General features: G+C 37.5%; 2 protein-coding genes across 2 annotated transcripts; one reads left to right on the top strand and one right to left on the bottom strand.

Moving 5' to 3' along the window:
- Positions 1-382: 382 nt before the first annotated feature.
- On the bottom strand, positions 383-4110 carry LOC133635648 (serotriflin-like). The gene is made up of 7 exons (XM_062028882.1): positions 3953-4110; positions 3682-3782; positions 3518-3608; positions 3162-3304; positions 3002-3096; positions 713-795; positions 383-572 (listed from the first exon to the last, which is right to left on the bottom strand). The coding sequence occupies exons 1-7, from the start codon at positions 4050-4052 to the stop codon at positions 445-447; spliced, it is 741 nt and encodes a 246-aa protein (XP_061884866.1). The 5' UTR covers positions 4053-4110; the 3' UTR covers positions 383-444.
- On the top strand, positions 3957-10208 carry LOC133635649 (multidrug and toxin extrusion protein 1-like). The gene is made up of 5 exons (XM_062028883.1): positions 3957-4089; positions 8159-8226; positions 8304-8412; positions 8490-8565; positions 9459-10208. Exons 2-5 carry the CDS (start codon positions 8161-8163, stop codon positions 9481-9483), a joined length of 276 nt encoding a protein of 91 aa, XP_061884867.1. The 5' UTR covers positions 3957-4089; positions 8159-8160; the 3' UTR covers positions 9484-10208.
- The last annotated feature ends 501 nt before the right edge of the window (positions 10209-10709 follow it).

The following is a 10709-nucleotide window of genomic DNA, read 5'->3' as shown; positions in this document are numbered from 1 at the left end:
TGCTGGTGTAAACAATGGGGAAATGTGAGGAGCCTTTCAACCTGTGACGTCACGCTACTTCCGGTACAGGCAAGGCTTTTTTTATCAGCGACCAAAAGTTGCGAACTTTATCGTCGATGTTCTCTACTAAATGCTTTCAGCAAAAATATGGCAATATCACGAAATGATCAAGTATGACACATAGAATGGATCTGCTATCCCCGTTTAAATTAAAAAAAATCATTTCAGTAGGCCTTTAATATGGAAACTCACACATATGTTGATTTCCAATTTGTGGTATTATGACACATATCATGACATTCAATAATAATGTTCTTCGACAGTAGGAGCCCTTGAGCAAACTGCTTGGACGGTGACTAAAAAGAATACACACAACAGTAAGTGACTTCACATGCAAAGTTGCAAGACTTTATTAATTCAATGCAACGTTTCTGAGTGAGTCATTTAGCCAATCTGAGAGCTGCACTTGCAAGAGGCGGGACACCAAGAGGCGACGTTGCTGTTGTTGCAGCCCCACTGCTCCTTCAGCTCAGGACAGTTGCTGTACTGGTCACTGTAAGGGCAGGGGTTTGCTAAGGGGGCGATACAGAAATTGACGGATATGTTAATTGAATAGCAGGAAGAAAACAAGATAAAATGTGGAGTTTACTGTAAGAGCACAATGGATACATTTTGTGTTTATCATTTTAGAGCGCAGGCTGCTGCTACTTACTGCACAATTTATTCTCACAGGCGTTGGGGCAGTCGGCGCAGGAGGGTCCTGACTTGTAGGGACGAGCCAACTGGTAATTTCCACTAAAATGTAGGTCAGGACATCAAATATTTACTGCATATCGCTATCAGCCCAAACATGTAACAGATATGCAGCAGTCGCTATTTCATGACTACATTGCAAAAACTGAAATCTAAGTAAGATGAAATATCTCAAATAAGGGTGATATTTGCTTATTTTCTGTCTGATAAAATAATTCTTCTCACTAAGCAGATTTTATGTTAGTGTTTTACTTGTTTTAAGTGTTTTGGTCCTAAATGATCTCAGTAAGATATTACAGCTTGTAGCTGAGATTTGATGACTTATATTGAGTTAAACATGCTTGAAACTAGAATATCAACTGATGCAAAGCTGTGTCATCAACACTCACAAGTATAAAACTGCTTTTTTTAAAGTAATAATTTCTTACTTCAAGCATGACAAAAAAAAATCATGATGCCGAGCGCATATCATTATGTCAAGATAATGGCACTAGTATTTACTTAAAGGCCTACTGAAAGCCACTACTACCGACCACACAGTCTGATAGTTTATATATCAATGATGAAATCTTAACATTGCAACACATGCCAATATGGCCGGGTTAACTTATAAAGTGCAATTTTAAATTTCCCGGGAAACTTCCGCTTGAAAACGTCTATGTATGATGACGTATGCGCGTGACGTCACGACGGCAACGGAAGTGTTCGTACCCAATGTGTAACCATACAAACTGCTCTGTTTTCATCGAAAAATTCCACAGTATTCTGGACATCTGTGTTGGTGAATCTTTTGCAATTTGTTTAATGGACAATGGAGACTGCAAAGAAGAAAGTTGTAGGTGCGATTGGTGTATTAGCGGCGGACTACTGCAACACAACCAGGAGGTTGTGTTGTGTTTGAGCTGGATAGCAGACGCGCTACCGTGAGTACAGCTTTGGCTTCCAAACATTTGATCGCTTGCCCGTACGTGCGTGTCGCTATGTGCATGTCACGTACGTAACTTTGGGGAAATATATGTTTCTTGCCGACTCTGATGGCGGCCGGGGTGTCGTCGAAAGCTACAACGCCCGCCGCCGCTCCGTAGCTAAGTTAACTTTAATTGTTAAGCTTCGCCAAGCTGGAAATTATTAACCGTGTATTTACATGTTCATGGTTTAATAGTATTTTTGATCTTCTGTCTATCCTTCCTGTCAGGGTTTTTTTTAATCTTGTTTCTATCTGCATTTAAGCCTGATGCTATCACGTTAGCTCAGTAGCTAAAGAGCTTCACCGATGTATTGTCGTGGAGATAAAAGTCACTGTGAATGTCCATTTCGCGTTCTCGACTCTCATTTTCAAGAGGATATAGTATCCGAGGTGGTTTAAAATACAAATCCGTGATCCACGATAGAAAAAGGAGAGAGTGTGGAATCCAATGAGCCCTTGTACCTAAGTTACGGTCAGAGCGAAAAAAGATACAACCTGCACTACACTCTAGTCCTTCAATCTAACGTACCTCATCCACGAAAATTTCATCCTCGCTCAAATTAATGGGGTAATCGTCGCTTTCTCGGTCCGAATCTCTCTCGCTCCATTGTAAACAACGGGGAATTGTGAGGAATCCTTCCTCCTGTGACGTCACGCTACTTCTGGTATAGGCAAGGCTTTTTTTTTTATCAGCGACCAAAAGTTGCGAACTTTATCGTCGATGTTCTCTACTAAATCCTTTCAGCAAAAATATGGCAATATCGCGAAATGATCAAGTATGACACATAGAATGGATCTGCTATTCCTGTTTAAATAAGAAAAATTTCATTTCAGTAGGCCTTTAATTTAAGAATATTTTTCAACATATTGAGGAAAAAGGTCTCCTTTTTTTTTCTACCAAGAAAAGTGCACTTGTTATTAGTGAGAATATACTTATTTTACGGTATTTTTGGGTTCATTGAGGTTAGCTAATTTTACTTGTTTTGGAAAGTCTTGACAAGCCAAATTTTCTTGTTCTATTGGCAGATAATTTTGCTTAGTTCAAATAAAATACCCCTAATTTTTGTATTTTTTTTCCTTGTTTTTGAACACTGACTTTTTGCAGTGTATAAGCAGACAGTTTTGTACTTGTATTGTTTATTTTAGGACTTGATGGTTCTGATGCATATAAAGTATTGCATACAAAGGAAATGGTCTCAAAAATATTTGGGTTTTACTACATGATCTTTCATGATATTACATAATACTTATTGGAATCTAATCATATTTTGTTGTACTTACGGTGGGCAATAGTGGCAGACGTAGAAGTACTTGTAGCGGGAGTTGGGGCAGTAGGCCATAGCACAGCCAATCAGGTTAGACCTGTACCAAACAATCTGGGTATGGGGGAAATATAACGTTTGATTTTGAATGATGATAGTTGATATGAATATTATCATACCTGCGTGAAGTGTCCAACAACTCCTCCGTTGACCGATCCCATTCCATAGCGCCAATCCTTCACCTCATCATACCATGACTGGATAGCGTTGCTCCAGCTGTTCTTGTAGCTGGCCATGTACAGGTTCTCCCCACAGCCGCTAGCTACAGCACAAAACATTTTTTTTACTTCTTTTTTCCACCTGCATGACAGCTGTTAAAATGCCTGTACAGTTACTATAGCTTTTTTTGCAGGTAGTAGTTTGACCCTGGAACTGAACATTGGGAGAATTAGTTTCCAAAGGTGCGACTAATGCATTTTTTTTTTACCGTTAAGAGCTTCAACTTTTTAGGTTTTTACTAAAAAAAGGGACTTACTGCTGATCTCTCTTGCGCTGGGCGGGCTGTGCTTCATGGAGCAGGTGTTGGCCCACTTCTGAGCGTTGGCTCCAGCTTCTCTGCTCCAACTCTGTGGACGAGCCACAGATTCACTTTACAGTTCAAACAATTCTAAAGCATTTCTTAATCATAATTTTTAGTACCATTTTGAGCATGTTGCTGGCAGAGGGCTTCACACTTCTCCTCAGGGCGTTGTGCTTGTTCACAATCTCAGTCTGTTCCGAGGACGAGGCCAGGACACTTTCTGACATTACAGCAGAACAAAGTTATTTAAGTTGGGAGTGTGTGAATGAAGTTATGGAAGATCAGTGATAACTGTACTCACCCTCCTTCAGGCCGGTCAATCATGGGAGAGGAAACACACATTTTCAAAAATTTGCTGACATTGATTTTTTGAACCATGTTTAATTGTACTTACAGCCAACAACTCCACATCATTCTCCGAGTTGGCCGACACCTGCAGGGCGGCACAAAGGCCCAAAGCGCACAGGAAGGCGAAGAGGAACGAGTTCATCGCTAGATTCTGGACTCACACCTTCTAGGGAACACAGGTAGGTTTTTATATACACGGAACTATGTTGCTGCGTGGGATTTAACACATAGACTCAAGGGCGTCTCTAACACATTAAAGATAACATTTTTCCCAGTGGAGCACCTGTGTAAAGACCTTGATACGGTTTGTGAACTCTTTTTATTTCTCACGGTGGTGCTAAAAATAGCTCCAAGACTAGGACATTTTCAGCACTTCCAGGTAAAAAAAAAAGTTAATTCTAGAAAAATTCAAAAAATCCACAAGGGAAATTTGGAACAATTTCCCTTTTGATTCATAATAATAATAATAATAATAGGTTTTATTTGTAAAAAGCACTTTATATTGAGTAAACAATCTCAAAGTGCTACAGTGTATTAAAAAATAAATAAAAATAAAAAGATAATAAAGAAATAAATAAAAATAAAAACTAGAACAGCCAAATAGCTATAACTAGTATGCATAAAGTTTGTCTAAGTGTGTCTAAGTCTAAAAAGCACACTGCAAAAACTGAAATCTAAGTAAGATTAAATATCTCAAATAAGGGTGATATTTGCTTATTTTCTGTCTGATAAGATAATTCTTCTCACTAAGCAGATATTATGTTAGTGTTTTATTGGTTTTAAGGGTTTTGGTCCTAAATTATCTCAGTAAGATATTACAGCTTGTTGCTGAGATTTGATTACCTATATTGCTTGAAACTAGAATATCAACTGTTGCAAAGCTGTGTCATTAACACTCACAAGTATAAAACTACTTTTTTAAAGTAATAATTTCTTACTTCAAGCATGGAAAAAAAAATCATGATGCCAAGATAATGGCACTAGCATTTACTTAATTTAAGAATATTTTTCCACATATTGAGCAAAAAGGTCTCTTCTTTTTTTTCCACCAAGAAAAGTGCACTTGTTATTAGTGAGAATATACTTATTTTAAGGTATTTTTGGGTTCATTCAGGTTAGCTAGTTTTACTTGTTTTGAAAAGTCTTGACAAGCCGAATTTTCTTGTTCTATTGGCAGATAATTTTGCTTAATTCAAATAAAATACCCCTCATTTTTGTAATTTTTTTTTCTTGTTTTTGAACACTGACTTTTTGCAGTGCAGTTAGCACTGACATGGACAAAATGCAGTGGACCATGGGTGAATAAAAACTAATAACAATGCCCAGATGCAAACAGCTGGCTTATGAACCCTCCTGATTGACAATCAGCGCCCTCAGCTGAGATAAAATTGTGCCTGCCATCCCAAACAGGAAGGGGAGCTTCAGAAAATAAAAAGTGCCGAACAAAGACCCGACAACAAGTCAAACTGTTATGGAGAATCATGACACGGGTATAATAAATGTTAAAACTCAGTCATGCTATCTTTTATTGTTGCTAAACTAAAAGCAAAAGAGGCATGATAGATTTCACCAGCAGGGGGTGCAAGTGTTGAAGGCCCAACTGCCTAAACTGGTTGCTGAAGGAATCTAAACAGCAACTTAACTAATTATGGCTCTGGAATTTTAGAAATATTAAGTTATGTTATGTGTCCAACATAGTCCTTCTCAAATAGTAGGGCGGGAGGTATAGTTATAACAATTTTATAGACAAACTTTACTATTTATTATTATATATCATACCAAAGACTATAAAAATGGGACCCATTACCTCCCTGCATAATTCCGCCACACCTGGTGTGTGTGTGACAATAATTGGCACTTTAACTTTAACTTTATATTATTACCTGCAACAAGCACTAGTGAAAAGGGACTGGGAGGTGTTTCCCATGGCTGGAGAAGTTAGCTGGTCACTATGTGTGCATTAACATCTAAGTAAGCTCAGAATGCTTTTGCGCGTTGATGTTCTCACATTTCATGACAGAGGTCATATTTTTCCAACCTTTTAATCCTACTTCTTCAAATGCACATCTCTGTTGTCACTGTATTAAAACACCGTTAGACATAGTTACATATTGTGTCTTTAAAAAAATAAAAAAAAAATAAAAATACAAACCGGTGTTCTGCAGCTACTCAGCCGCCCTTCCTGGATTTTCCCTGTTGTAGTTTTTACCTGCCCTGTTAAAAAGCACCTGGAGCGTGAGCCAAAAGAGGCAGGTAGGGGCTTCCTTCATCCATTGTTCTCCAAAGCAGGATGTTCTAAATTCTCAATAAGTGAAGGGAAGCTTCTGTTCCCTTTCCTCATCCGTTGCGTTCCCATTCGCCATGGCTGTGTCACGTAGTTTCAAAGATGATTTGATCTACTTTCCACACTATTGCAACTGTCAAAGCAATTGTTCCATATGCTCCACGATGCTGATTTAAGGCGGGTTAGTTCTAGGGTTTGTTGATTATTGGTATGAATTTAAAACTTACTGTACAGTATATGTGGCTCTTTTAACATTAAAATGTGTCACTTTTTTGTTGCTACTGTGAAAAGGCTATTATCTATACAAAACGTGTCTTAAGTGCGGCTCACAGCTAATTTTTTAACTGGCCTACAGAACGTTCTAAAAATACTCTTACTTAAAAAACATTAAAAGTGTAAAAAAGAGCAGCTGTAATGTAAAGACAAAACTTTTTTTTTTAAATTTGTTTTTAAAAATTAAACTGTCAAAATAGACACCTTTCAGAATGCATCCTTCAGTGGAAAAAGTTATTCTATATTCTCCTATAAATTTACTTCCACTAATTTGAAAACATAATAATGAAAAAACACACACATCATGCAGCACTACAACCGAAAATGTAACTAGAACAGTTAAAGGCTCGAAAGTTGTGTTTAGTTTGTTATAATTATTTGTTCTATGTTCTATGATGGTCACTTGCAGTCTCTTTCAAAAGTGTCACCTGTGTGTCACTTAACAGGTGTACTTACAGCTCTGCCATCCCGACAGACCTGACAAATTCAGTTTGGTGGATGATTATTGTGAATTATTAAAATTATTATTATGAATAATATGATCAATTACGGCAGGGGTCACCAACGCGGTGCCCGCGGGCACCAGGTAGCCCGTAAGGACCAGATGAGTAGCCCGCTGGCCTGTTCTAAAAATAGCTCAAATAGCAGCACTTACCAGTGAGCTGCCTCTATTTTTTAAATTTTATTTATTTACTAGCAAGCTGGTCTCGCTTTGCCCGACATTTTTAATTCTAAGAGAGATAAAACTCAAATAGAATTTGAAAATCCAAGAAAATATTTTAAAGACTTGGTTTTCACTTGTTTAAATAAATTCATACATTTTTTTACTTTGCTTCTTATAACTTTCAGAAAGACAATTTTAGAGAAAAAATACAACCTTTTTTAAACACATATACCTTTTTACCTTTTAAATTCCTTCCTCTTCTTTCCTGACAATTTAAATCAATGTTCAAGTAAATGTATTTTTTTTATTGTAAAGAATAATAAATAAATTTTAATTTAATTCTTCATTTTAGCTTCTGTTTTTTCGACGAAGAATATTTGTGAAATATTTCTTCAAACTTATGATTAAAATTCAAAACAATTATTCTGGCAAATCTAGAAAATCTGTAGAATCAAATTTAAATCTTATTTCAAAGTCTTTTGAATTTCTTTTAAAATTTTTATTCTGGAAAATATAGAAGAAATAATGATTTGTCTTTGTTAGAAATATAGCTTGGTCCAATTTGTTATATATCCTAACAAAGTGCAGATCGGATTTTAACCTATTTAAAACATGTCATCAAAATTCTAAAATTAATCTTAATCAGGAAAAATTACTAATAATGTTCTATAAATTATTTTATTTTTTTCAAAAAGATTCGAATTAGCTAGTTTTTCTCTTCTTTTTTTCGGTTGAATTTTGAATTTTAAAGAGTCGAAGTAAACTATGTTTCAAAATTTAATTGTCATTTTTTTGTGTGTTTTCTCCTCTTTTAAACCGTTCAATTAAGTGTAAATATCATTAATTATTAATAATAACATAGAGTTAAAGGTAAATTGAGCAAATTGGCTATTTCTGGCAATTTATTTAAGTGTGTATCAAACTGGTAGCCCTTCGCATTAATCAGTACCCAAGAAGTAGCTCTTGGTTTCAAAAAGGTTGGTGACCCCTGATCTAGTGATTGCTTTGGTGATTGGTTTGTGTCCAGGGATGCTGGGTAAAGATGAGCCGGCAGCCCAGCATGTGTTGATATCAGTGGCAAACATGATCTACATGGTATTGTAATGGTTCTTGGATTCTGGCAACATTGTCATTTTTGGATTAGTGTGACTTCCATTTGTCCAAAACAACAGATCCCGCCTGGCATCCAGGCCGCAGCCTGCGCTCGAGTAGGCAACGCTCTGGGTGCAGGAGACACAGCAGGGGCGCTTCTCACCTGTAAGGTGTCGCTCTCGCTTACAGGTCAGTGTACCGTTGCTTGTAGCTCAAGTTCAAATGTGCATGTACATTTAGCAATGTGTGATGTTTCTGTTTTGAAGCTGCCTTTGCTGTTGTTGGAGGTATAGCGCTCAACTCTGCCAAATCCGTGATTGGCTTCATCTTCACTTCTGACCAGTGAGTCTCTTTAACTGCCCTGGCAAGGGATTAAAAAGTCTGATTTGAGAAAACTGTTTTGGAAAAAGACAATCAGAAAAACTCAAATGTAAAGGTGTGAAGTGCAGTGGAACTTTTAAGCCTAAACATAGCATTCTTAAAGGGGAACTCTACTTTTTGGAGAATTTTGCCCATCATCCACAACAGTGGTGGCTGCTGGTCTGAAACTTGAAAAATGTTCTGGCAGTGGTGTATATTTCATGATCGCTGATTGGCCCATTTTCCTTTCAATCAAAAAGAGTTTCCTCTGTAGACAGCTCATCCAATCATCATGCAGTAGCCAACGAGCCAGCTGAGGCTCACTTTTAGAGATGCTCAGCGTCCATGGGCAGGACAAATCTGATCATTTATCCAGTGGCTGCCTAGTTTGGCTGCGGTGGAACGACCCAATCTATGCTCCCCAATTAAAGTCAATGGATGCTCAGCTTTAACAGTGTTTAATTCACTGTGACGCTACCACAATGAATGAGAAGAGAGTTGCTTCAGCTGCTGCGAAAGTGGCTGATTTTAAACAAATGTTGTCTAGTGCAGTGGTCCCCAACCACCGATTGGTACCGGGCCGTGCAATAAATTAAATTTTTTTTATTTTATTTAAAAAAAATAAATTAAATCAACATAAAAAACACAATATATACATTACATATCAATATAGATCAATACAGTCTGCAGGGATACAGTCCGTAAGCACACATGATTGTATTTCTTTATGAAAAAAACCCAAAAACAAACACCCCCCTCGGTCCGTGGGACAAATGTATCTTTCCATTTAGATTGTACAGGTAGTGTAGGGATGTGAAAGTGTCTGGTAATGGTACCATTTAATTAATAACAACATTGTTCCACTTCCTCCAAAGTCAGCGGATGGCTACATGCAAGTGACGACCGAGTGCCCCGATGGGAACCCAAAGAGCCAATATGTCATTAAGGAGAGCGTGGACCATCTCTCCGTTTCCCAGCTGATCATCCGAAGAGGCATCGCCATATTTATTGTGGTGGGTCTCCTGGTTGTGGGAGTTTGTGTGCACTTCCTGCTGCCTTTGCCAGAGAGCCCGATCTGGAAGGCCAACTTCACAATGGAGGTGCTCAATGCCATTTACAGTCCTTTGCAAACCTCTGTTACTCTGCTTGACTCTTCCTGAGGAGACGCAGATGTTAATCAAACAATTATTTGATTCAAGGTTGCATTATTCATCAGACTGTGAGTGCAGGAGTTGATCACACACAATTTATCGCTTAGTTTCTGTCTTCACAATAAAAGTGCCGCTCCATCGCGCCTGCGCTAACAAAATAAGAGTCTCCGAAAGCCAGCGCAAACAAGCTAGCAAGCTACGGAGTTTGCCGCCAACGTATTTCTTGTAAAGTGTATAAAAACGAATATGGAAGCTGGACAAATAAGATGCCAAAAATGTGGTATTAGACAGAAAGGAGGAACTTTTTTTGTCTTCCATTTGAAAACGTGGACGTTAGCAGCACTGCTGTCTGATTCCTATCAATGCAAGTCATCACTATCATACCAACTTATATTCTTGTCTTCATGAAAGAAAGGAATCTATATGTTAAACATGCATGTATATTCATTAAAACACCTTTAACGTGAACAAAAACGGCAAAATAAATAAATATAAATTATTTACTGTATATATAAATGTCTATGTATGTATGTATGTATGTATGTATGTATGTATATATATATGTATGTATGTATGTATGTATATGTATATATAATATGTGTGTGTATATATATATATGATATGTGTGTGTATGGATATGTATACACTACCGTTCAAAAGTTTGGGGTCACCCAAACAATTTTGTGGAATAGCCTTGATTTCTAAGAACAAGAATAGACTGTCGAGTTTCAGATGAAAGTTCTCTTTTTCTGGCCATTTTGAGCGTTTAATTGACCCCCCAAATGTGATGCTCCAGAAACTCAATCTACTCAAAGGAAGGTCAGTTTTGTAGCTTCTGTAACGAGCTAAACTGTTTTTAGATGTGTGAACATGATTGCACAAGGGTTTTCTGCCTTCTGAGCCAATGAGCAAACACATTGTACCATTAGAACACTGGAGTGATAGTTGCTGGAGATGGGCCTCTATACACTTATG

Source organism: Entelurus aequoreus, linkage group LG20 (assembly GCF_033978785.1).
Source record: "Entelurus aequoreus isolate RoL-2023_Sb linkage group LG20, RoL_Eaeq_v1.1, whole genome shotgun sequence".
Lineage (NCBI taxonomy): Eukaryota > Metazoa > Chordata > Actinopteri > Syngnathiformes > Syngnathidae > Entelurus > Entelurus aequoreus.
The sequence above is the reverse complement of the archived record's forward strand: the minus strand, read 5'-3'. Positions and strand labels throughout refer to the sequence as shown.

Coding starts and splice junctions, on each gene's coding strand:
- LOC133635648 (XM_062028882.1), bottom strand. CDS start 4,052: ATGAACTCGTTCCTCTTCGCCTTCCTGTGCGCTTTGGGCCTTTGTGCC. Junction 3,783..3,952: donor TGTGGAGTTGTTGGCTGTAA/GTACAATTAAAC, acceptor CTGTAATGTCAG/AAAGTGTCCTGGCCTCGTCC. Junction 3,097..3,161: donor TTGTTGGACACTTCACGCAG/GTATGATAATAT, acceptor CCCCATACCCAG/ATTGTTTGGTACAGGTCTAA.
- LOC133635649 (XM_062028883.1), top strand. CDS start 8,161: ATGCTGGGTAAAGATGAGCCGGCAGCCCAGCATGTGTTGATATCAGTG. Junction 8,413..8,489: donor GGTGTCGCTCTCGCTTACAG/GTCAGTGTACCG, acceptor TCTGTTTTGAAG/CTGCCTTTGCTGTTGTTGGA. Junction 8,566..9,458: donor TTCATCTTCACTTCTGACCA/GTGAGTCTCTTT, acceptor CTTCCTCCAAAG/TCAGCGGATGGCTACATGCA.